At 41.1% G+C, this 26,271-nt stretch overlaps 1 protein-coding gene and 1 long non-coding RNA gene across 4 annotated transcripts in view; one reads left to right on the top strand and one right to left on the bottom strand.

Annotated features, from left to right (window-relative positions):
• NTRK2 (neurotrophic receptor tyrosine kinase 2) overlaps positions 1–26,271 on the top strand; it is a 320,394-nt gene that overhangs the window by 223,847 nt on the left and 70,276 nt on the right. Inside the window, exons 14-15 of one of the 2 annotated variants that reach the window (XM_074995165.1) lie at positions 16,827–16,957; positions 25,131–25,303. In XM_074995165.1, coding sequence (XP_074851266.1) covers positions 16,827–16,957; positions 25,131–25,303 — 304 coding nt within the window. Of the gene's footprint in view, positions 1–6,259; positions 6,600–16,826; positions 16,958–25,130; positions 25,304–26,271 lie in introns of those variants that run through there. The other variant, XM_074995167.1, reaches the window with a different exon arrangement.
• LOC142013586 (uncharacterized) lies at positions 372–18,121 on the bottom strand. 2 transcript variants are annotated; one of them, XR_012645718.1, is made up of 5 exons: positions 17,989–18,121; positions 9,168–9,299; positions 8,126–8,263; positions 4,907–5,071; positions 372–3,334 (listed from the first exon to the last, which is right to left on the bottom strand). It is a non-coding gene; the product is annotated as an uncharacterized LOC142013586 (long non-coding RNA). The 2 variants fall into 2 exon arrangements; XR_012645719.1 differs by lacking the exon at positions 9,168–9,299 and having other exon boundaries at positions 17,989–18,115.

Raw genomic sequence — 26,271 nt, 5'->3', positions numbered from 1 at the left:
TAGAAACCTTGTCCTGGAGATGAAGAATTATGGGCTATTCTGAGCCAGGGCTCTGAGTCTTGACCATCTCAGTAGCACCGAAATAGGTGCATTCTTCCCAAATCGCTTACAGTTACTCTGCTTGTGAGAAGCAAAACTACTTATAAGAGAATGCTGGGTCGACAGTTTTGTTGAAAGAAAAACACAAGGTCCATCTAACTGAGAAGATTCACCTCACCTGTAAGAAATGTGTCAAGGCTGAATTGTCACCACTGGAATACAATTTATCATCTCCCCAATTTCCATAACAATGGGATCTTTTCAAAATCTGAAGCCGGAAGAGCTATTTCACTGGAATATTGGGTGAGAGAAGCATTCCAGGCACATCTATTCAGTAATCTTGGCTTGTTTACTTTTACAAAGGTACAGAAGAAAAAATATGTCAACTATTTTTGCAGTGTTGGATGTGTAATATTAATCCCCAAAGGGTTGTTTATTTCTTCCCAGAATGATATACAAAAGATGGTAAATCAACACCTGAATAGCAGAGCAAGAGAATAATATATCACAGTTAACAAGACAAGAGACTTAGCCTGGTTTTCTTTGGATGCTTGGCAAATTTCTTTCTGTAGAATACTCTGCATTTCTTAGTAATTTGAAGATATTGGGCCAAATCTTCCAGTCCCAGACATGGAGGTAAATATGGAATAACTTCAGATTTTGGTGGAAATTACCCCTGATTTAGCCCATGTACTTGAGAACAAGATTGGGCCTCACCTTTTGTCAGTTAACAGTGATAGGAATGTAAAAAAGAAACAATGTTGTCAAATACTTTTGTCAGAGATGCTTTGTCCTTCAATTTCTTCTTATTTTCTCAATGTATGTTAATACATTTAAAACAACTTGCTGAGGTCACAAGATCTAGAAACATAAAAATGAATGTAACCCCAGTGTGTAGTTCAGTAGATGTTCATACTTCTCTCTCAAGGCATTGAAGTTAGTGGTGCTGTACCAGAAAGAAATTTAAATCTTTGTTTTGAAAACAGAATGTTATATAAGAATTTCATATTATTATAGTACTTACTACTTAGATCACACTTTACATCTTCAAAGAATTATATAAACGTTGTCTAATCCTGAACCAAAAAAAAAAAAAAAAACCTGCTCACCATCTTTCTGTCAGCTAAGTAAGCAACTCTTATCATCACCATTTTCCAGATGGGGAAAATGAGACATAGAAAGATTAAACGATTCACCCAAGGGTATAAATGATTCACTGATGAAGTTAATAATAGAATCTTGAAGTCATGACTCCAAAAGCCCTACTATGTCTGTCTTTGTGTCTGTCAAGGATTCTATACACTCACAGTCAACAATATAGCCTCTCTATACCGTGTCTGTAAGGAAAAGGCAAATCAGTACACATTTTTAGCTATAAGAGTGCTGAATTTTTAAAAGAGGCAGCTGAGTTACTGTTTTCACATCTAGGGAAATGCTTATGGGAGCCAATGGGACCAAAACAAAGATTACACACTAAGCCATAGTTCTGTTTTAAGACATGTTTGTGGAAAGATGTTAGAGACAAAGTCTTTAGTTGATCTAAAAATAGTTTTTTTAGCGTCTAACCCCTTCCCACTTTCATTAAAACTCTTCCAGTAAGATATGCAGACTAGAGGAGCAGCATGCCAAGAAAGAGTTTGAGGAAAATTCTGGTTGGTGGCATACAAAAGCCAAAACAAGCCTCCTACATCCTCATCGTATAATGCTCCCAAAAAACAGGCTAAACAGAGCAGCCTTTTCTGAGGCCTCCTTCAAACACCGCTCCCCCGCTTTCTATTCCTGATAACATTTGAAGGGGACAGTATGGTTCTGACCCCCTTATAGACCTTTGTATGTTAGTCTATTAATCTACCATGATGACATCTCTCTGTTAGACTGAATAATAACTAAGTGCTTCCTTTACCTGAGTGTTTTGACTTAGTGTACAGTCTGTGTTTGCTATAAACAAACAAGTTCCATTTATTTAGCTGCAAATGCTCGTGAAGAGTGAATTATACAAAAATCCATTTGTTTTACTGGTCAAAATAAAAACTTCAGTATGTTATATATCCTGAAGTGATAAACTCCTCCATTGACTTGCATTACTCCTAAATGGTTACATGTAACAGCTAGTTATTAGTGTTTAATAAGTCAGTGGTGCATAGGATGGCATGATAAAGTGACTGAATATGGGGGTGAGGGGAGGAACCCAGTAAGGGAACCCAGCAGTGAAGGAACCAGTTGGTGTATATTGCAGTATGTAAGGGTTTTAAATTCAAAAGGACTAGGAGAGCAGACCTACATCTGGACCCATTTGCTGTGTTTCCTGGCTACCAAAGACTGCAACTGTACTGTAATGTCATGCTGGACAACATTTATAGTGAGACAGTGAAGGTATGAGAAACAGAAGCAGCTGTATAGATGATAGACAGGGGAAGGTCTTTCTCGGTCCACACTTTTTGTTCGCTTGAAGAGACCCAGGAGTCACATTTACATTCAGTTCACAACTCTGCACTGAGAGTTACAGAGATTCAAGTGCAACAATTTTCCAGGAATGAAGAGTAAAATGGAGAGAGGTGACTATGATTTATGGTGACACCAATAAAGCTTTTATAGAAGATAATACATGTGTTCTGGCTATCACCGTGAAATTAACGGCTCATAATTGGTCAGAGCCGCCAACTCAGCTTGCTTATGAGTGTAACATTCTTTCTTTTAGGTTATGTCCATTTTATCAAAGTAGTAAGTCAGAGCTCAAGTAAAGTTCATTCTGCTATTCCTCTTCATGTTTCCCCCTGTCACGTCTGCAGGCTGTCAGTGAGTGAGGTTTCACATCCACAGGGAAGTTGGATCTCCATGGATACGTGCCTTGGAGGTTTGCCACTCCTCCAGCAACAGTGGGCTGCAGCTATGGGTGGGCATGCATAGATAAAGTCTCCTGATATTTTCCCATTACTTTTGAAGTGACCAGAGCAAAATGCTCAGTGCTTTTTAACCTCAGTCTCTCTCTCTCTTCGCAAGACTGTAACCAAGTTCATTACAGTGTGATAAATTGGCCAGTAAACTGGCATTTTGGTGTGTTTGGGCAGCTCCTGCTCCTCAGTGACAGCTGCTTGGCACAGAATGTTGTAATTATCAACTCAGAAAGAGATGCTTATAGGTGCTGAAAGCATAATGGTCATGACAGCATGTCTTCAGCTTCCTTACGGGCCTCAACTTCTAAAGCCCTCCTTAGGGACTGGTTATATTGTTGGCTCTTGTCACTGTGGCTCTGGAAGGTGGTCACCACTTTGGATCCTTTAGAGAGCTGCTGTTCCTGTAAAAGGCAATGGGTATTTTTTGTTATGTATTATCTGTCAAAATGTAACTGCTGCCACACAAACAATGCTTCTTGGTGCATTTGTATTCATTCTCTTTTTTTTTCTAAAATAAAGGTTTTATAAGGGAGGATAAACATATAGATGCCAATGAAAATGTGGTTTTTTAAACTGTGTTAATTATATGGCTGAAGAAAAATTCCAACAGATTATTTGTCTGATCCCACGCAAAGTCATGCATGTTTAACTTCACACACTGTGGGTAGGCCCATTGTGGGGCCCAGTGAATGAAAGGGGCAGATAGGTGATTAATGAGCCGCCCCTTACAAAAGCCAGCTAAAACAGCTTGGCTTGTTGAGGCTAGCAAAATGAAGACTGAGTAAGATATCATTGCTCTCTGTTAATATATCATGGGAGGGGTAAAGACCAGGGAGGGGTAAAAGCAATGGAAGCTAAAGGTTGGTGTTGGCACAAGAGTAAATGGGTATAAGGTAGCAATGATAAATGTAGGTGGGAAATTAGGTTTCTGTACTCCAGAGGATTGAGGTTCTGGGACAATCTTCCAGTAGGTCTAGTGGGAGCAAACAACCTAATTAGTTTTAAGAGGGAGTTTAACACATTCATGAACGGGATTATATGAGGGGGCTTCCTACAGTAGAAAGGGACAGGACTATTTGACTCAGGAACCCCCTTCCATTCCTATCTCTTAATAAAGCAAGTTCATAGAACCTGAGTGCGGCACTTCATTTACCTCTGCAGATGACCTGTTAAGTTTCACAGCATATAAAGTATTGTATATGTGCCTATGCAGGGTGAAGTCTCAAATGTTGACTCAGTCCATTTAAAATGACCTTTAAAAATTTCAGTATGAAACAAAGAAGCAGGCAGCAGCTGTGTTATGAGCCTGATCAGTGGTATTTTTGAAAACAGAAAGAAAGAAAGAAAGAAGAAGAGCCAGTGCTCAGTCAGCTCCCCATTCCATACCCCAGACAATCCTGCAACAAGTACCAGCACAAAAAAAAAAAAAAGCACTGAGCCTGATGACCAGGAAATCAGTGCTTCAGCCAAAGTTCAGGAAGCAGAGGCCAGAGCTAGAGAACAAATTTCCAAAATTCTTTTTATAGGTGTTACGTCGCTCTGCATACAAACCCTGATGGAGGGTGCTTAGAATTTTCTCAGGAGAGACGTGTGGGAATTTCCTTCTATTCCCTATGTCAAGATGCGTCTTTGGGTTTCATTGTCTTCACCTGTGCAGCCAGATTTTGTTTCCTCTTTGAATTGCTATGAAAATAGTTACCTATCCAAATGCTATCGATGGGCAATTTGAAATCTTTTCAGGTGTTTTAAAATCCTGCAGTGTGATAGTTTGGTTTATTTTCTAGTCATGAGCTGATCAAGATCTCCATAATATATTTATGCAAATTCCAGAGTCAGAGGTAAGTATAGTTACCCCATCATACTTGTCCAAACTCAGGCTCTAGGGCAGAAATTTTTCAGACTCTCAACACTGTTTATACAATCTCAGAACTTTCAGCTGGTATACATCACTCTGGATACAGAAGTCTGCTCACCTTTTTCATCTTGTTTATCATGCCATTAAACAAGTTGTAGTCTCTGGTATTCATATTCACAAGCAACACAGGCAGGTCAATGGAGCAACATGCCTCAAGTGAATTTTTACATATCGAAGTGCAGGTTGAACCTTTCTAATCCGGAACACACTTGTTTGGCAGTATCTGTAATTCAGCATGATATTAGTTAGCCAGATGACCACTTATCATGGATGTGGCCAAGTTTCCTGTGGTCCCATAAAGTTTGTTTACAACCGCCAGTCTTGGCTCTCAGTGTTCTTTGCTGTTATTTAACGTAGTTTATCCCTAATTGTCTTTCAAGAGCCAAGTAAGCAGTGGAAGTGTTGATAATGCTGCCAAACAGTATTTACCTCCTGTTGTCTGGCAAATTCTCTCATTTGGCACTGGATAGGCCCTGAGGGTGCCAGACGACAGAGGTTCAACCTGTATCAGACGTTCAATATATTATTTTAATTGAGAAGAACTGAGCATGTACCTCATTCAAATGAAAATAAGACAGACATCTTTACTTTTGGGCGTGTGTAAAATAACAACAGTGAAATCAACAAGCGCATTAAAATCATTCAGGGGCTGATCCTGTAAATCCTTAAAAAAATAAGATGACAGGTTCACTGATCAGTGGCCTGAACAAACCAGTAAACTGACCTAATCCACATTGTACATGCAGCTGTACAGATTGAAAAACATTACTGTAGGTGTAGCTACTGTCAGTCAAGAAAATGGTGTTCCTTACATTGATGTTAATGTCTTTTTGGTCAGCATAAATTACATCTACACTATGGGGTTATTGTGGCATAATTATGGTGACCTAACTTTGCTGATATGGGCTCTGTAATGTACCCGCAGAATTAGTCATGTTCGATCCTGCAAACCTTCACCTGATTTCCATTGGAAGGCTACCTGAGTAATGGTTGCAGGATAAGACCTAATATTTTCATATACAGTAGGACAGGATTCAGTGCCTTTCTGAAGTGGAGTGATGATATTTAACCTTTTGACCTTTATGTACTCTTGGGGTGCCGGAGATAACTTTTAAAAGTCACTCATAGACCTACTTAAAATAGCTGTATTAATAAATAAATTAAGATGCAGAGCTTTACCGTTTAGGTCATGGTTGGTAGCATTAGCTGGTCTTTTGTAAATCCACAAGCAGCTTGGCTTTGAGCAAGCTCCCAGCTATATGGAGGAGGAGGAGCGGGGCTGAGCTCCCGCCTGGTGTGCTGAAGAAAATTAGCTCTCATGCCACTCTTGGCACCCATGGCAGGGGGTTGCTGACCCCTATACTAGGATAATTAAGCTGTTACACTCTTTTAACCTCTGCCTGCTTTGCAGGTGTCCTCGATACAACTGGTGCAATATAAAAGAAATGAGAGTGTTCTGTGAGTGTACCTTGTACACGCTGCCAGCTGAAGCTGCTTTTTTGTCAGTAAGTGCTGACATTCGGAAATGGCATTAAGGACCCAGAAGAAACTACTACTTGGACTGCATCCTTAGAGCTCTGTGTTATTCGCAAATGTGAAACAAAATGAAAAACAACAGTGGAAGTGACCCCACAGCAGCCACTCTTGTGTCTCCAATCAATGGGGCTGGGCCTGGCTCTCCGTTCCAGTAGGCTGCATGATCCAGAAAAATGGTGAATCAATGTATCTAAGGAAAATACAGATGAATTTAAAAAAAGGTGCCCCAAATCTGGAAACTGTAACTGCTGAAAGGGGGAAGAGTTCATTTAATCTGGATCGCAGACACAGCATTTTTATGGTGATTATATTTATCTTCCTTTCTGTTGACCCCTTTAATTCTGGTCTAGGATTAGAGTTTGCCCCTTGTTTGTATCCAAAAAGGAAAGATGGGCTGGATTCTTCTGCATGAAACACACTTGGGTATTTTGGAAATTCTTTCCCACTCATAGTCTATGGAGTTGAATGGCTGTGGAGAGCTCTTCCCCCTAAATCTGATCATTAAGAGGGTTACAAAAGGACAGTCCCCCCCACAGTTGTGTCTGGAAGAGATCAAGCAGTTGAAGTGTGTGGTGTGTGTGGTCGGAAGGTAGAGGGTTTTGTCTTGCAGCTGCCACTAGTTGTCAGTCAGAGGTGATGGGGTGTGATGAGTGTGGAGTTGTTAGATGATGGTGCCCTGTCCCCCTGACTAATCAGTGAAGCACAACTCTTAGCTGGTGGAGATGACTTCAGCATTGTCTACCAGCATTCCTCTGTGCCTGTCTGCAACCTGTGACATAATCCCTCCTAGGGAAAGGATAGGGAAAAAATGATAAGAATGAGTAATCAGCCATTATGCAGTTAAATACAAGGAATGGAGATTAAAAAAATCAAGCCATCCAATGACAGATTGCCGGGGATACCTCAAAAACAGAATTGTGAATTGTGAATAAGAACATATTTTCCTCACAGAAGGCATCAACTCAGCAGCAAATGAACAAACCTAACAATCAGTCTAGAGACCGAGGTGTACATAACCCTAGCTATCTTGATGAGATCTGTGACTGTTTCTTTGGAGAAATGGGAACACATTATTAGGAAATGTAGTGTATTCTGTTGCATGAAGGTGACCTGTAAGAGATTATTCTGGTGTTCTCTGGGGTGACTTGATTCTATTGTGACTTTTCTGACATCTTTCTTTGATGGAGGTGTTATGGGGCTGCAACAGTGAACTCAGAACTAGTCAGCAGACATAGTGGCTACAGCTCAAAGGAACAGCAGATTATCTGATAGTAATTTGAGGCTCCTATCCAAAAGAGTATGTGGTGTGTGCTTAATTTTAAGTATATTGATAGTCTGACTGACTTCAACTTAAGCACATGTTTAAATCCCCCACTGGATCAGGGTCCGAATTCAAGTTTCCTTTTAAAGTCACCTTTGAAGGTTGAAAGTATACCCTGCTGTCCCCCTTCATCTGGAGGCACATAAAACAGTTCTCTGCACCTTTCAAAACCAAAGTGGAAAAAAAAAAAAGCGGAGACAGTAGTAGTGTAAATGGAGCAGCCTTTCTGACTTTTGTAGGGTTACATCTCCTTATACAAAGCCTGAATCTGGCCCAAAGTCCCTGAATTTATGAAGCTGTCTTCATTTTCCTGCTCTTTGAAGTTGGGGGTGCCTGAGTTCAGCGAGACCAACAATATCATAGCGAATCCTCATTTATGAAAACTGAGAGCGTAAAGAGTTAATAATCTGAAGCCAGTACATTTATTAGACCTTCTCCCCCGCTGGCTTCTGGCATACAAGACGTGCTGCGTGATACATTCTCGTTCTTCCATGTGTGCAGCACAGTAGATCCTTAAATATTCGTATAAAGCTGAGGCAGAGGATCTCCTGATCTGAGCTGAAAGGAGGGAGGGAAGAGAAGGGTGATGATGGTAAGTGAGGTTCATCTCACTCCAATTAACTTACACATGGCAGAGTGACTGAATTAGCCACAGTGAAATAATACCAGTAGTCATTTCACACAGTGGCTCACACACAATAGCCTTGAGGCTTCACAATCAGTCATTTGTTGAAAGAAATGCATCTGCTGCTATGGAACATATTGAACACAAAGATGCAAAGCTACACCCCCAGAGGCAAGGGCTGGCTGGAAACCTGGCAAGATTATTTGCTCAGAGCTGTATCTGAAACTCTATCTGAAAAGAGTTAACTTTAAAAATCAAGCAAGCAAAGAGATTAACAGAATATCTGCAATCTGCTTTGAACATCATGATCCAAATTTGGTTCTCCATTACACTGATACATCTCAGTTGTTGTAAACCTTTATAACCCAAACCTGCATTTCATGTACTCTATACTCTTCTGTTCGTGTCAAATATAATATTTGGTTTAAAGGACTGTAGAGTCAGTCAACTTTAAATATTTTTCTGCTTTTCAGGTGTAGAACCAAATTCAGTCCAGGTATGAGTATTAATTTAATATTTCTGTTTACCCCAAAATAGGATTTAGCCAATAAGGTCCATGAATTTAAAGCCATGATAATAAGATGGTTATTATTTATTAAATAATTCCTTTATGATTGTGAAGCTTAACCACATAAAACAATACACACATCTCAAAGGAAACCACAGGGAATTAGGCCAAATAAAATAAATACCAGAGGAGAGACGTGCAAAATCCTACATAAAGCATTCAAGAAACAGTAACTGATCCAGCACCTCTCAAATTTAACCTGTAAAGAAAGCAACTACCGAGTCTCACCTAGAGAGATGCCACTGATATCCTGTAGTAAATATCCATACCTTGGCTGTCAGCTCTTGAATGCAGTGGTCAAGGGCCTAGCCCACTGAAACCTTAGGGGTGAAGAGCCATAATCCAGAACTGCATCACTATGCAAGTGTAACTGTCAGTAAAGGCAGCAGAAGCTGTGGGTTCTAGAGGAATGGACACAGGAGGATTTAAGTTTTGTCATAAATTAAGCAATTGGAAAGACAAGCTGTAATATTTAAATTCAGACCAGAAGCTTTCCTGACACTAGCTTGTTTGTCTACTCTCATAAATATCTCTGCACCTTCTTCCATGCATGGAATGCTTTCCTCAACTAAACCTGAAAATACCTCCCCAGGACCCACTTCTGTTCCAGTGGCTACAAGAAATCAGCCAGCTAATGAGGGCCAAGGTGAGGTTTAATTGGCCCAGCTAATACTATTTATTTCTTCACCAAACACCATAACACCATAAAAACTGGAGCCACCAAGTTGTGTGGTAAGGCATCTATTTCCAAATATTACCTTCATCCTTCCTCTCCAATGATTTTCTTTGTGCACTGGAGACTAGATAAGGTTCCCATTGTACTCAATGGCAAAAGTCCCACTTCCTTCAATGACGAGGGCTCATGCCCTGGTTGTATCTTGGTTCAGATTAGATTGTAAACTTGTTTGGGCAAAGACTTTTACCTCTGTGTCAGTACAAGGCCTGGAAAAAGCAAGGCTGCAGTCCTGAATGGTGTTTTGGTTGCTACGGTAATGTAACTATTAAACAAGAATGACCGTGCAGTGACAGTAATAATTAGTGCATTTGCTCAACAATAAATAGGCTGGGGGAGAAGAATAAAAATTATTCTAAATCCATACTTGGAGAAGATGAAATTTCTGCTGCAATACACCTACAGCTGTGTAATCCCCCAACAGAGTCCAAGTATAACAAAGTGCTTCACTACACTGCTAGTGTGTGAGCTGCTCTGGTGGGGGGCAATGGAGCATGGGGGGCTGTATCTCCCATTTTGCCTAAAGAAGTGAGAACCCTAGAGCTGGTGTTGCCTCAGACTCCAGAGGTCATTAGTCTAGACTTGCCGTATCCTATCCAGGGTGATTTAGTAGCTGCTCATTATTGGATTATCTCTGAAATTTCAAACCTGTTGTTGGTGAGTGACAAATGCAATTCAAATTTGGAAAGCCATCAGATCAGATCCAGTCCAATCCAGTCATTTATGCCTAATAATTTTATCAAGATCTTACAAGCAGCTCAGTCTGTTTCAAATTGCAAAAGAGGGTTGAGGATAGAACACTGAAAGATCTCATTGCACAAAGTTGTTGCAAAGAATGTTTTGTAAAATACCCTTTTAAAGATATTGCACGGCTTATCAAATATCTTTATCTTTTTAAAGATACTGCATAGTCTGTCACAAAATAATTCTGATCAGCTAATCTTATAATCTTCACCAAATATGTTAAAATATTTTCTTTCTCTGTTATTTTAAAACATTATAGTGCTAAATTCTGTTTTAATTACAGATGTTATTAATTTCACTGGGGCGTGCACCAGATTATTTTGATGCAGAATTCAAGAGACAGTACTCTGTAAAGCAGTGACTCTGAAAAGGATATAGGGATCAAATAAGACAAGCAAGTGAGTTCTCAATGTAGCAAAAAAATCTGGAGTGATCTTTGAATATAAACCCGTTTAGCTTAGCAAAAGAGAAAATTGGTAGGTGATCTAATCACATTCACAGGGAGAAAATACTAACCACTAAAGGGCTGTTTAACAGTGAAAGAATCAAGGAATGAAAGCTCAATTCAGATAAATTCAAATTAGAAACAAAGCACAATTTTTTAACAGTGAAGGTGATTGACTAAACTATTAAGGGAAGTGAAGAATTCTTCCATTTCTTGGTGTCTTCAGATCAAGAATGGATGCCTTTCTAGAAGATCTGCTTTGATCTAACGTAAGTTATTGGGTTCAATACAGGGGAAACTGTCTGAAATTCTGTGATCTGTGTAAAGAATACAAAGATCAGAGTAGATTCTGGCGATTAGTTCTATACATCTATATAACAGGACCTATGTTTTTTCTCTCTTGTCAAAAACATAAGTAAAAGATATTTTTGTTTGCTGTTCTTTTGACTGTTAAACTAGATGTCATTAAATGTTAATTGTTTATGTTACAAAGTGTGTTGCAATCCATAGGTGAAATCCTGAACCTGTTCAAGTCCATAACTTCAGTCAGGCCAGGACTTCATGCCATGATGTGAAGGATGTTTTGTAAAGATGCTGTAGGCCCTTACTACCAAGAACAGACTACCTGACTACAAAACACTAGGCCCCATGGGAGTGTTTGTAGGGAGAGGCCATCAATGCATCTTTTAAAATATGACTCCCTGAAAGTAACATATCTGACTAAACTACAAAGGGCCTAATTCTCTCTTTTGTTGAGGAGAGTTACACGTGTGTTTGGAGATGGGGATAGGTCCTTCTCATGTAGAAGTCTCAATTCATATCAGTGGGAGTGCTCTGTTTCTTTACTAACCTCACGCTCTACTTCAACTTACGTCTCCCCTGTTTTAATCGGAGGGGACTGTAATTTTACATTGCTATCTGTTTTGAACTATGTGCTTTGTCAGGTTTATCTAGTCCAAATTTAAATTTTACCTCTATTTTCCCCTAAAGTATTTTGACTCATCTTAGCCTTTCTTGTTGCTGTCAAATGAGAACTTTTTTTGCCAGAAGAGGGGAGGTTTTCAAAAGCTCAGGTGCCACATCTGTCATTCAATGGGTGGTCAGTACCTGTGTCTTTAAAAACCTCCCCTCCACAGTTCCTGAGTGACCATATTAAGAGGAGAATTTGACCCAAGTTTTTTGGTGTACCTCTTTTTGGAGCCTCCTCCCACGAAAGTCAATGGTATTATGACCGGGCCCTGCACTTGCTCATTAGCTTTTTCCTGTGCTCATATTTCTATCACATTATATTGTATATATTTGATTTACGTAAGTTGTTCTTATATTTAATCTGTGCTCACTTAGTCACATTCACTGCCATTTTGTATTTATTTAGCACTTAGTGTTGCGCAGAAAGGTAACTGTGATCGATACGATGTGACAAGTTGCAAATACATATTCTGTCCAGTCTATTTTGCTTCAGTTGATGTGGAACACTTTGGAATGATGGGGTGCTGTGTTTTGCATTTGACACTTTTTGTTATGGGACAAGTTATTTACCCAATAGTTATTTTATATGAGAATATTTTTCTGTTGCTGTGAGTTCCCTGTAAAGTGCTATTTAACCATTCTCATTTATTTTACTGTCCATTGTGATGTCCTGTTAGAAACTTGACAATAAAAGCTCCTCACCACTGGGATAAACACTGATGCTTCTCTGTGTTTCAAATGCAGATGAAATGAACAAAGTTAAAATGTCTGATTTGTTTATTAGCAATCACTCTGTGATAATATTGAAAGAAAAACAGTAGAAGTTCTGCTGTTGACATCAATGGGATTTCCCCCACATTCTCTGCCTATCAACAGTTGCTAAGTGGGACAAGCATTTTTTAAAAATGTGATGTGTGGTAAGTGGAACTGCCTTGTCCCTCTCATCCACAAAGGAAATAAGATTGTCTTATGCAGGGGGCAGAAGGAAAGAAAGTCCCAAAAGCAAGTGAAATGTTTGACTGGGAGTCAATGCTATGACATGGAGGAATTTTAAAGCCTCTTCCAGATGAAATATGGAGCTGCTGCTCACAATACTTCAGAGTCCTGAGTGTGGCAAGAATATAATTATTTAACAAATCCCTGAGCTGATAAAGCTTCTGGAAGACATTTTGTATTCTCTCTAGTAGCTCCTAGAATGTTTCAAATCCCCCCAATACCACTTTAACCATTGCCAGACTAATACTCAAGAAAGCTGGTGTGAACTGAAATACCCAAATGACTCTGATGAAGAGAGATCCAGTCTCCTACCAATAGCAAAAAGATTCCTTGAGATCCCCTTCCTTAGTCGCCTCAGAATCTCCTTATCTACTGGTACAAAGTAGACCAGGATTGTGACTTGGTCCCTGTAACCACAATTGGACTTCACCGTCCACTCCAACAACCAACCTTTATGATAGCAATTTATTAACTCTCCTCATCCTACAAAACTGGAAACTGTGGCAAAACGGTAATGATTGAAGAGTTTTGAACTGCGTCATTTCTAAACTATTCCTGTGTCGTGAGCAATAATTGAAGACTTCTGTTAGTGCAAGGGACTGTTTATTCAATCAATTATTGCCCAGGTTGAAGTAGCTGACTCGGAACGGGAACAATTAATAAAAGGCAAAGAAAACAGAGCAATTAGATCTAACAGGATGTGAACTCTAGGGCTATTGCTGCATACCTCAGGCATGTTGTGAGCCACAAAGCCTAAGTCATGCACCAGTGGCCCAGGAATGTGCACCATATTTTGGCTTGGTGTTTAATTTCTGTTTGAAACATGTTCCATGTTCACTGAATTTGGCTTGCTGACTACAGACTGAAGACCACACTCTATACTTATTTTGTAGTGAATACTTAATAATATGAATAGACAGCAAATGCAGATTAACATGAAGTCCTGTGGCGCCTTATAGACTGACAGAAATACCAGTTAGTCTACAAGTTGCAAGAGGACTTCTTGATGTTTTTGCATATACAGACTAACACAGCTACCCCTCTGATACTAAATACAGATTTGCATCTCTCAGGGCACAGTTTGGGCTGTCTCTTGATATAACTTTTTTCATCTTTTTTATTTTTTAAAAATCCCAGTTCAGGGGAGGACACAGAGATAAAAGGCCAGATCCACAGATGTTGTAAGTTTTCACAGCTCCAAAAGTTTCAATGCCAACATACCAGTTTATGGCACTTGAGGACCAGGGCCAAACAAATATATGTGAAAGAGTAATAATACACTTTACAGCCCGTTTCCTGGGTTGATAATGGATTGACCAGAGTCTCACAGGAATGGAGTCCTTTAGTACTACGCACTATCATCATGAGCAAATAGCGGGTTGTATTAGGAATCTCCAATGTGTGGCCTGGTCTTGGAGGCTTGACATGGTGGCTGTCAAGGGTGACAGTTAGGAAGAAAATGTGTATTTGATTATGCATTGGACGTGTCCCTCCTAGGCCTCATCCTGTGATTTTTAAATTGAAATATCTTAATCAGCCCTGATGATATGGGACACCATCTCCCCTACTGCCTCCTGACGTTTCCCCCCTGCAACTGCAGGAGCAGCTCTTTTCTGGGCTGGGAGTGAGGTGAGGGAAGGTGCTGACCATCTACAGGCCCTTCCCTGTTGTGAGTTGCTCATCAGCTTCCCTGCTGGCCCTTGGCTATACTCCAGTAAGTGAAAGAGGGAAGTAGCTCTGGGTTCTCCGTTCTTGCTTCCCTGACAGTCCGTGGGAGCCCAGGAGAGAGCTTTATTGGCACTATGTGAATCCAAGGGAAGGCTCTCTTTGTCTGCACCAGGAAACTCAGCAGAGGACAGAAAACAATCAAAGCGGAGAACCAACAACCAATAATGGAGTCCAGATTGTCCGCTCTAGTACACCCTAAGGACTGCTCCTGCTGTCTATGGTGCCTAAGAGAGCAGATGCAGCTGAGGATAGCTGAAGTTCAGAGCACACCAATCATTCTCATTCATAAACCATGCATTAGCAGCTGTCAAAATCAGTGGGTGGGAGGGAAGGAGGTGGAACCAAATATTCTAATTCTGTGCCTGCTGGATACTCCCTCATATTGAGGGAATCCCCAGTGGGTGATTTGAGAGTGACCTCTCTTCCTACCACAGAAGGCCTGGAACATGCTAGAGAATACACCCTAAAATCTTAATTAGGGTCTCTTGGCTTTTGTGCAATAGCGTATTTGGCTCTCTGATTGGGCAGGTTGGACACTGCAGAGATGTAGGAACCGATTCATGAAGGGGCAGGAGCAGCCATGAGTTCCTTGCATTCCTTGCCTCGTATATGGGGATTCAGGCCTTTTGAAGTGCCAGAGCATAAGTATCCTACTTTGTACCATAGGCTTTTTCCCTCGCCACCCCCATGAACTCCTTCTCGTTTCCTGCTGAGTTTTAGCCAGCACTCACGGAGACACTCTTCACAGACTTACAGTTCCCTTTTGCAGACTAACCATCGAGGGGGCACAAGTGGCCCTGCAGCTCTATGCTAGGCTATTTCAGCATCATGCTGAAATATGAATGCGATATTTGTATGCAGTATGCAAGAGGCAACCTCTCTTGTCTATAGCATATATGTCAATTTCCCCTCATGCCTTGGCTGCTTTCTCTTTATGTCTCTACACTGAAGGAGAACAGGGGGCCGAAGGGTTTTTCTGGCATGTAATGGCATATCCCTTAGCAGTCTATGGCTGTGTGGATAAACTGTTTTCGAGAGAACCTTGTTCACATTCTGCAACATCTGAATGGGTGGGCACTGGGTCAGAGACTGGTTATCCAGAGCTCATTGTAGCATAAGTTATCTAGAGCTCATTGTAGCTTTGCTGCATGTTGATTCAGCAAATTAGATGAAAGTACAAAAATCGTTTAGGTGACATTTACCCCTGTGCAAATATTCTACAAGAGGCCCCTGTGCCATTTAGGTTGCACATGCTTTTCAGGTTTTAATTAGTACTGAAGTGGCTGTCCACATACGGGTGAATTTGCAAGTCTGTGAAACCAAATAAATGGGGTAAGGGCAAATTCATCAATTCACCAGTACCCTTTGCCTGCTTTGTGCCATCTAGCAACAAAAAGAAGCCATGAATCCAACTTAATAGGACAGTTAAAGTGGTCTTTCAGCTACTAGCTAGCACAGTAAAAAGTTGCCAGTAAATGTAGCCCAGTATTTTTAAATATTAAATATTTTAATTAAAATTTGTGTTCAGAAAGAAAGAGTAAAAAATATGCTTAAGGGCTTTATGAATTAGTACATCAGTAGTGACTTTTTCAGCAGGTTGTTGAAAGGTTCTATCAGCACCATTGACTAAAACCTTGGTCCATCTTCTCTTATTTTTTTCTTTTACCTTTGTGCAACAGTGTAAATTATATTTGTGAGAATGAAATATCTGCTTTATCTCAGCTGTAGCAAGAAACAGACAGAGCAAGTGGCAGTTCAATTTAAGATGAGCAAGCGATAAGCAGAGCGCCAGGGAGTAGATTTGATTAAATTAAAAGAGGACATACTTTATCTTCTTGGATTATGTGAACTTTTTATTTTGTTTCCTCCCTCTCACCCCTCCCCAAATTTTGATTTGGAGCTGAATGAAAAAAATCAGCTGCTGTGAGAGAAGTAAACATGGAAGCAGCATGAGAAAAGCTTGGTCTGCTTCCTGGATTTTCATCCAGCTTTTATTTGTGAAATTAATATTATTCGCTCTGATGCTAAGAGGATTCATCCAAGTCAGCTGGTGATAACCCCTCTTGAGATGACTGCCAGGGTCTGAGTGCCATGTTTCATAAAGCAAATAAACTGTGTTCTTTCTAAATACATTAACACACACTTTTTACAGGGATCGGCTCAAGTCTAATGCATTCACGGCATTCTTTCCACTATCTGCACAGTACCTCACAGGAAAACCCTCTCTCTCCGTAGTATGCGTACGCACCTGGGTATCCTCCCACTCTTTTCCCCAAATTCATTTCTCACATACATTTTATGTTCACTTTACAGTTGTTCAGCACATCAAACGACACAATATTGTTTTAAAAAGGGAGCTGGGAGAAGGAGCCTTTGGGAAAGTCTTCCTGGCTGAGTGCTATAACCTCTCTCCAGACCAGGACAAGATCTTGGTGGCAGTAAAGGTAAGAGAGTCTAGGATTTCCTTTGTTAATTCAGGGTTTCAACTAATACTGTTTTATTTGTAAGTCATCTTTGTTTGCCTGTCAGTTAGTTCAGTGTAACTTCCGTGATATACGTGCAAGCGCTTATGAGGCTGATAGAATGTCAAGAAAATATGATATTTGATCTTGCTGTGGGTTACAAAGTGAGAGCAGTTTCATAAAGAAAAGGGGGGAAATTACAGTGTCACACTGGGGCAAAATTTTTCATGGTCTATATGAAATATGAGGAGTGAAACATAATGGCAGACGTGTCATTAAAAATACATGGAGATTCATGTTTGTGTCTTAAAATACCTCTAAACTATAACCAGCTACATGACTAGGTTACACATGTGACTGCGAGTCAACAAAGAGTTATTTCACAAAGATTCATGTGGTTCTTACTCAACTGTTAAAATTTTTATGATACTACTTCCTGCCTAAATTTTTGGATAGAATTGTGCCACTGCTACCCTGAAATCCAAGAGGGATTGCATTTTAGTGCTGGGAGGAGAATTCTTAGTTCTAAGACACCATTCTCCCCTTCTAGTGCAGGGGACACAAGGAGAAAATGAATGGAGAAAACACCAATACCTATGAATTCACTGATCTCTGGAATCAGAGAGGAGGAAGAATTTATCAGCATCACAGAAGGGGCTGAAATGTGCAGAGCCGCATGGCCCAAAGGGAAATAGGGGGAAATCTGCACTGATCTTAGGGCACTTGTACAGCTGCTAGGCTACTGCACAGGCACTTTTCGGTCAAGCAGCGGAACTCCTGTGATTGGTTGCCAATCCCAACTGGAGATGTACAGTAGGAAAAGTATTTAATTCCTCCTCACTACCTTATGCTCCCAGTTCTGAAGTCTGCAGGGGGTGGCTGGTGGAAAAGATCAATTCCTCTCCTCCTACCTCCACGGCAAACCCTCAGTTTAATGGACCCCAGTTTAACAGACTTCGGAAATAACAGGCGCTCTCTGACCCCCTCCCCCCAAATAAATGCCACCAACTCACCAGAGCTGCTGGAGCTGCCACTGCCACTGCTGGAGCCACTGTTACTGGAGGAGTCGCCGCTGCCCCTGGGGCCATTGGTGTAGTGTGGACTGCCGAGGCTGGAGCAGCTGCCGGGGCCACCACAGCAGCTGAGGCTGCCGGGGCCACATCCAGGGCTGGAGAAGCCACTGGAACAGATTTGGATTTAACAGATTTTCAGCATGAACGGGCACCCTTTCTCCCCAGTTAGTCCATTCAATCAAGGGTTTACTGTAATGTGAAAAGGGAGAGTTCCCATTAAAGTCAGTGGAACTGTTTATAAATATCAGTTTTTGCAGTTCTTAGCCCAGAGTTAGGGACCAGAAACAGTACCATGTGACCCACATGGCCATTCATAACTAAATAACTACATGCAACTTTTGAATATTCGCTCTCCATCCCGACAGTGAAACAGTCCAGCTGATCTTCTGCATGTAAATGTAACAGCTAATAGAACTGAGTAACTTGAGAGTAGGAAGGAAGGATAGACTGGTCAAATGAATAACTTCTTTCAAACATTCTCTGAATTTGCCACGTTAATGGGTCTTGGAAGCTTGCAGGTCTTGCTAGTACAGGGTGAACCTCTCTGGTTTGACAACCTCTGCACCTGAGCTGTTCTGAAGGAGGAAGCTTGCCAGACCAGGGGAGGGCAGGCCATTCTGGTCTGCCTTGCTCCAGCCAGCAGGGATCCTTGACCCCAGGAGCACCATACTTTAGGCCTGCGGCTCTGTGACCCCGGTTGCAGGGGCTCCTTACCCAGGGCTGATGGCTGCTCTTCTCCCAGCCAGTGTGGCTGTCTGCTGCTAGTCCAACTGAGTACTTAGGGCAGTGGTTATTAGCCATTTGACTGATAACCAAGGAAAGGAGCTAAACCTCATATTCCTTGACATAAACTACCTTCTAATCAAACAGATTAGGAAGAAATTTTCTCTATGAGCAGATTATTCCCTAACTGCCCATTTGGTCCTTCCTATACATTTCTCTGGAGTATATGAAACTGCCTGCCGTTAAAGAGGACTTTAGACTGGGGAGACCAAAGTTTTCACCTGATATGACAATTCCTGTGTTCCTATTAGAGTGATACTTTTACCTTTGCACATAAGGTAGATCAGGATCCTGCTCCCACTGAAGTCAATGGTAAAACTTTCATTTATTTAACTAGGAGAAGAATTGGGACCTAATGGAAATGTACCATTGAGGCTAGGCTCTAAATGCAGTTATGGTCTTTCTACCTGTCAGAGTTGTCAATAATTTAGAAGGGTATCATACCAGTAAACCTAGCAAAACCCCCTTGGGACTGAGAACAAAATAAAATGTACCTATGCAAAAGCTTCAGCCATCATAATTGAAGTGCCTTTTGGGTGACAAATGTGTCTCTCTCTGGAAGATTTGGGAAGCAAAGAAGCTGGACAAGCTGGCCCAGGGATGAGCACGTTCTTGCCTATGTAAAATTGTTGTCAGAGCGCCTTTTCATTCATCGGCAGTTCCTCTGGCTCTTTGGCATGCCTTCTGCTGGTTGCTGGGCAACCATAATAATATCATGCATGCATGTTAAGAAATAGCTTCTTGTTTCTCATGGAAGGAATTGGGTCTGATTCAAAATACAGCACTTTCCTTTTGGGTGGACAAATATTGTAAAGTTTGTTATTGGTTCAGCAAATGATTTTGGTGCTAAGAGATCCAGAAAAAATGGTCTGAAGAAGTGGGTCTGATCCCCCGAAAGCTCACCTAATAAACTATTTTGCTAGTCTTGAAAGTGCTGCTTGACTGCTTTTTGTTTTGATAGAAAATATCTGTTTGTAGATCAAATCATATATGCACCCATATATCCATGCTCCTTCCATTTGAAAATAATACTATTTTTTGAGCCAGTTAGGTTTCATATATTTTGACCTCTTGGTTTTTTTGGACAGTGCACTGTGTACAGACATTCTTTTCGTATGCTGGATCCTATGTGCAGAAGACTTATGTTAGATTTCAGTGGTGCATAAGCCTGGTACAAGCTCTGTGTACATGAGTGAACAATTTGCTGCAAAGCAGTTCCAGAGCATTTGGTGAGTTTGTGGGGAAACAGCCACCTGCCCCTTCTGTGTCACTTTGTCACTCCAAACCATTACTGAGGACTTAGGGTTGCACTACCCTCCATAAGCCAGTGTCATGGACTTATCTGATGAGATCTATGATCTGTGAGCATAATCTTGGATTCAGTAGACCCCAGCAGAGCCTAATGGAAGGAATTCCCAGGCAGCACAAGCCTTCAGCTGTTTCCTGGTCTTACTGAACATGTGGAGCTGGAATAGGCATGATGTACCTCATGTTATTGAACAGATGGATCTTTGAGTCTTGAACTCAGAAATGTATATCCACCTCACCTACATTTTAGGCTTCAGCTAGTGATGTGATTCCTGTTTGTGTGCATGTCCTTGTGCGCTCTTTCACTAAGACTCAGGTGGGTTTGTAGTTGGAGCATCTGAGCTATGCCTCCGCTGTCACTGCCATGGCTATCCTGCTATTTACTCTTGTGCAAGCGCGTTGAAAGCTAGAACGAGAGTGTGAGCAGGAGCCGGGGGATCACATCCGTAGCTTGTAGTATAAAGGTAGCATTAGAGGGTCACCTGCTGCACTTGCATGGCCGTGTGTGTGTAAGTGGAGTAGCTGATTGTATGAGACAAGTGCCTGCTATTCGGGATATCAGGACTGAATCATGTAGGTGGCAATTTGCTTGTAGATGTTTGTTCCATTTAGAAAAAATCCAGCTGCACAATACACAGAATCACAAACACAGCACCAAAGAAAGGTGAGGATTTTCAGCTCGTCATAACTACCCAGTTCAGAGAGGTTTTGAAATAACACCAGACTTTGCAGTAAATAAACAACTTGGCTTCTTGCATCGCATGGGAGTTGGGGAGTGAACCCAATAAACAGTGAGAAGAATCTCATGGGGAAAGGTCAATGCATGGTGAAGGAAAGATACCTATCGAATTTTGCTATTAATAATATTAATAGTAATAATGATTATATAGACAGCCAACCCCTCCAGTCCTTGCTTATGAGTAACCCCCCTTCTCCCTGCTTTTGTGGGCATACATTACACCACTGGATAGTGATGGAGGATCGGGGAGGATACTGGAAGTCCTTGTAGCAGGTCTGCACCATGAGCACAGATCCAGAGGGGCAATTTCTAAGTTGTTTCATGAATGAGGGCTTGGATTGGGCTAGGGGATGGGAAAAGTGTTGCCAGTGGATCAACGACTAGAGAGATTCTCACCTGTGATAATTCAGGGTGGAGCAGACATAGGGCTTTTGCAAGAGCCACAAAAGCACTTTGTTGTCTGGGCGGAGATTCTTTCTTTCCCTATTGCTGTGGAGCATCTCTGCCAGCAGCCCATGTTCGGAGGGGTATGTGCAGGGCCAGAGCTGTTTCTCAGTCCTCACAGGCAAACTTGCTACTTATTTCAGTTGTCCCCTTTTGTCTCTAATGCTAACAACAATAATAAATATCTCAGTTTCTTTAAGACTCTTTTGTTTCCCTTCTACGCTGAGAATAAGCCAAATATAGCATTCTTTGTCGTTTATATGTAAATTCTATTTGCTTACTAATTTTGGCTCACCACAAGAATCTCCATGCATTGCTAATGTCAGCTCTGTAATGCAGGGAAGTTATTATGTGTACTACATGGTGGAAAATGAGAAGCAAGATAGGGAGAAGTTCAAGCAAACCCCTCATGGTAGCAGAAACTCTCACCACCAACAGTCTACCCAGATGTAGGCCATAATTCATTCTGCTGTTTGATGGAAAATGTGCAGTTGTCATAGCAACTGCTCCATCATAGGATAATTTTGCTGCTTCTCAGGGATAAAAAAAAATTGTTCCTGAAACACACAATATGCCTTCTCGATACGACAAAGCTGTCAGCATTTTTACAATCGTCTCAGGAAAAGGAGCGGTGAGGAAACACATATTTACCCCACATTTTATTTTTAAAGTAGTCTTCCTGAGTGCTTGTTTTCAAAAACAGTTTTTAAAATGAACTATTTTTCTAGAGCTGTTATATTGACAATTAATTGAATGAGGGACCAACTATATTTCATGTAAAAACTTCAGAGGAAACCACCTTGTGATGCTCTTGTCCCCCGTAATTCCATTATTTGCTGTAGACTGGATATGTGGACAACTTTGTGGACAACCCTAACTTTGTCCACATATCTATTCTGGAGATACTATCACTGGACCTAACCTAACACAGAATCACGGGCACATTCTCATGTTCCTCAACTAACATCATGTATGCCATCATGTGCCAACAATGCCCAGATGCTTTGTATATTGGACAGACTCAAACTCTCTTAGACGAGGAATTAATGGGCATACAGCACACATAAAAACACTCCTGATTCACAAACCTGTCAGTCAATGCTTTAATGGAGTGGGCCATTCTGTTAGTGACCTGAAAGTTTGTGTCTTACTGAAGAGGAATTTTCACAGCAGTTTGGAAAGAGAGGCTGCTGAACTCTCTTTTGTATTCAAATTCGACACATTAACACGTGGTTTGAACCGGAATGGGAAATTTCTAGGTCATTATAGGGGCTCTGATGCACACTTGGGCTTTACCTAATTCTTGACTCCCTCCCTGCTTCTGCCCCTCTGCTCTCTGATTTGCTCACCTTGATAATATATTTCAACCTTAATTAATATTTTTGGTTCTCTGTGCCTTAAATATTGAGTCTGTTCTGGTCTGGCTGTGGTCTGAAGAAATGGGTCTGTCCCACGAAAGCTCACCTAATAAATTATTTTGTTAGTCTTTAAAGTGTTACTGGACTGCTTTTTTGTTTTCGTATCATTCAGGTTGTTATGCCTCCAGAAAAGCATAACAACACAAGGCCTTTTATGGGGCCTCATATGTTCCAGTTCAAAGTGGATTCTCTAGAGACCAACAGGCAAAAATAGGACTTTTGGATAAATAGCCCAATCTTAAACTGATTCAGGACCTTTGTTTCTGGTTCCTGATCTAAAAACTGATATGAACTTGCGACCACGGAGAAAGCCCCTTTGTGGAGTTTGAATGACTTAGCACTTACCAGAGCCCTGTGCTACAGCCAAGGTGATCTCTGCTGAAGTTTTCAATAAGTATGTACATTTTTTATTGTTTTGATAGGGAAGGAGCTGTGTGGTGACTTGTAACTGCTGGCAGTACATACTGCATAGCCCTGGGACAAGAAATCAAATTGCAAGTGCTGGCCTTTTAGGCAGCTTGCTTGCTGGGGCTTTCATAGTGTGGATCAGGGAGTTGTGAAGTCTTAAAAATTCTAATCAGAAGGGAGCGAGATGTGGGATGCCACAAAAGAGATGTGATGGCTGGGAACCAGGAACTTTTAAGTGGGTGCCTTTGTGGGACCACAGAGGGGAAAATACAGATGCAGTTTCCCTAAAACTGTGACATCACCCTCTTCTGGTATTACTTGTGGGAGAGGGATATAGCTCCGAAAGCACAAAGAAGTTAAGAGGTGCTCTTCTCAGGAGGGTGTCATAGAGTAGGTAGGAGAATGGGATTTCCGAGGAAATAAAACCACAATTTTGTGAAATTTCAGGCTGTCGTCCAGCCTTCCTTTTCACATCCAGCATCCACATGGTCCGTATTGTAGTAGCCTTTCACGTCTTTTTAGTTGAAATAAATTTGGTCTCTGTTAACTTTAAGCAGGCAAGTAGATCCACTGAACTCAAAGTCTAAATCCTTGATTGGGATCTTGGTTTGTTAACTGTTGCGCAGATCTCAGTGCCTATATGTCTGCAAAAATGTTTAACTTAATTTTGGTGCCAAACAGAATTAAAAATAATAATAAAACAATTAATTAAACCACCTAGGCTATGCCTACACTACAGAAATCTGTCAGCAGAAGTCACTGTAGGACGCTATCTTCCGAATAAACTTCTGCTGGCAGATGGCAGCCAGACAGCAAAGCGGATTGAAAAAGTGATCCGCTGTGTTGACAAGGAGCGGACAGACTGCTCGGCTGCTCCCTTGGCAGAATGGCCAGCCAGAAGCACAGCAGAAAGGCCTGCCCGGTTACCCTGAAGCTCTGTTGGTCAAGAGAGGGCCACTCAGAGTGTCTGCACAGCTATTCTGTCGACATATTTGGTCAAGAAAGGCATTTTGCCTCATGGGGGAGAGGCAGATGGCTGTCAACAAAAGTGCTGTGTTCTGTCAAGTTACTGTTGACAGAACGCATTTTTAGCGTGGAAGCTCCGTGAGTTTTGTTAACGATACTGGCATTTTGTCAACAAAACTCACTAATGTAGAGGTAGCTCTACAGTTCCTCTAAGCGCTTTTGGAGGATCAGTTCTTACTTCCAATAACTTACAATATTCACAGGCCCCAATTCAAGACTGGTGTTTTACACTGATGTACTTCTAAAGAAACTCAGGCCATTTGTCTACTGCTAGGCTCTTTGGGGCAGGGACTGTGGTTTTGTTTTTGTGTTTGTCCAGAACCTAGCAATGGGATCCTAGGCCAGGACTGGGATTGCTACAGGTTACTGCAATAGAAATAATTAAGAAGAACCTGGGAGTTAGGAACACCTCAGGAATGGAAGTGTTTGTAACTCTGAACAAAACACAGTGTTTTTTCTTTCAAAAGTTTACAGCTGAACATTGACTTAATGCAGCTTCTAAATTGTAGTATGCAATAGAAAAATGATGCTATTAAGTAATAACAGAAAGTTTCCTTATATTGTCAAATGATGTTTAAAGAAAAAACACCTTTCCCCACCCCTGCTCTTTAGTATTTTATGGTTAACATGATACTGTATGGTATTCACTTTCTTTTTTGATCTCTGCTGCCTCCTGATTATGTACTTCCGGTTCCAAATTAGACAAGTACTAGTTTGTAACTCTGTTGTTCTTAATTCTGAGGATCTACTGTAATAAAAACAACTGTGATGAAATATAGCAGAGGAAATGCTATAAAGCCACTTTACTTGGCTTTAGATACGAAATTTAGAACCAGTCACACCAAAAATATCCCTGCCTCTGAGATAGTACGTTATCCCCATTTCACATCTCTCTTCCCTCCTCACTCCCCCAGTGGCTTTTATGTTTTACATATCCCCTTCCCTTTCTCCTCTAGACACTGAAAGATGCCAGTGATAATGCACGGAAAGACTTCCACCGAGAGGCAGAATTGCTGACTAACCTCCAGCATGACCACATTGTAAAGTTTTATGGAGTGTGCGTGGAAGGTGATCCACTCATCATGGTTTTTGAGTACATGAAGCACGGAGATCTGAATAAATTCCTCAGGTAAATTCATGAAGGTTTATCCTTATGCATAGGTGATTATAGTCAGTGTTTGTTAAACCTTGTGAGATTAGAAGTATCTCAGAGCCAGGAGTACAGCCTAAGCAAGAAATCTGCACTGCTGTATTTACCCTCAGAACCCATGCCCCGTGACTGTGAGTCAACTGATAAAAGTCTCCCAGGGCCATGGTTTTTTCTTTACAATGTAGACATACCTTAAGAACAAAAAACTGTAAACACCCAGTTACATCCTATTTTGTGTCATTATGTCTTGCCTCATCCAATGTTTTATGTATTTATAAGTATCTTTGAATCATTTCCTTACGTTTTTTGCATTGTACCACATGGATTTTTTCCTAATTCCCTGTTTCCTTGGCCAGAGTGTTCCACGACTAATGCGGCAGTTGATGTTTGTTTATAAAACTTTGAGGGCTTGGCTAAAATGGCATCTGATTCTGAAACATCTTTGGTTTTGCAAATCCAATGCTTGACTAATGACGTTTGGCAAAATCCAACTTATCTTTGTGTTTCTTATTTCTCTCTAGTACGAGGTTCAAATGAAAAACCTAGATGGAAACACCCCAGAACTCTGGGAGGAGTTTGGATCCAGACCTGAGTTTTGCAACCCCAACCCCTTTCTGTCTCTATTTTATTGAGAGGTTTTTTGTTTTGTCTTTTTTTACAGCATTTTTCAGAGCTGCTTTTGCTGCAGGAGGGCATTTACACAAGCTTTTCTTCTGCACAGGAATTTTGAGGAGGAAAGGCACTTTAAAATAGCACAGGCACTTTGAAGTGCCTGCAGCTACATGGCATGCCAGCACTTTGAAGTTTGACTCTTCAAAATTGGCCCCAGGGAGAATTTGCTGAATGAAGTGCTGCATATGCATCACAGCACTTCATTAGTAGTCTACCATCACCCTGATTACCATGCCCCCTTTGACGGGGGCAAGTGTACACATAGCCTAGTGTAG

This window comes from Carettochelys insculpta, chromosome 5, assembly GCF_033958435.1.
Source record: "Carettochelys insculpta isolate YL-2023 chromosome 5, ASM3395843v1, whole genome shotgun sequence".
NCBI classification, from domain to species: Eukaryota; Metazoa; Chordata; order Testudines; family Carettochelyidae; genus Carettochelys; species Carettochelys insculpta.
Note: the sequence above shows the minus strand (reverse complement) of the source record. Positions and strands in the feature narration are given on the sequence as shown.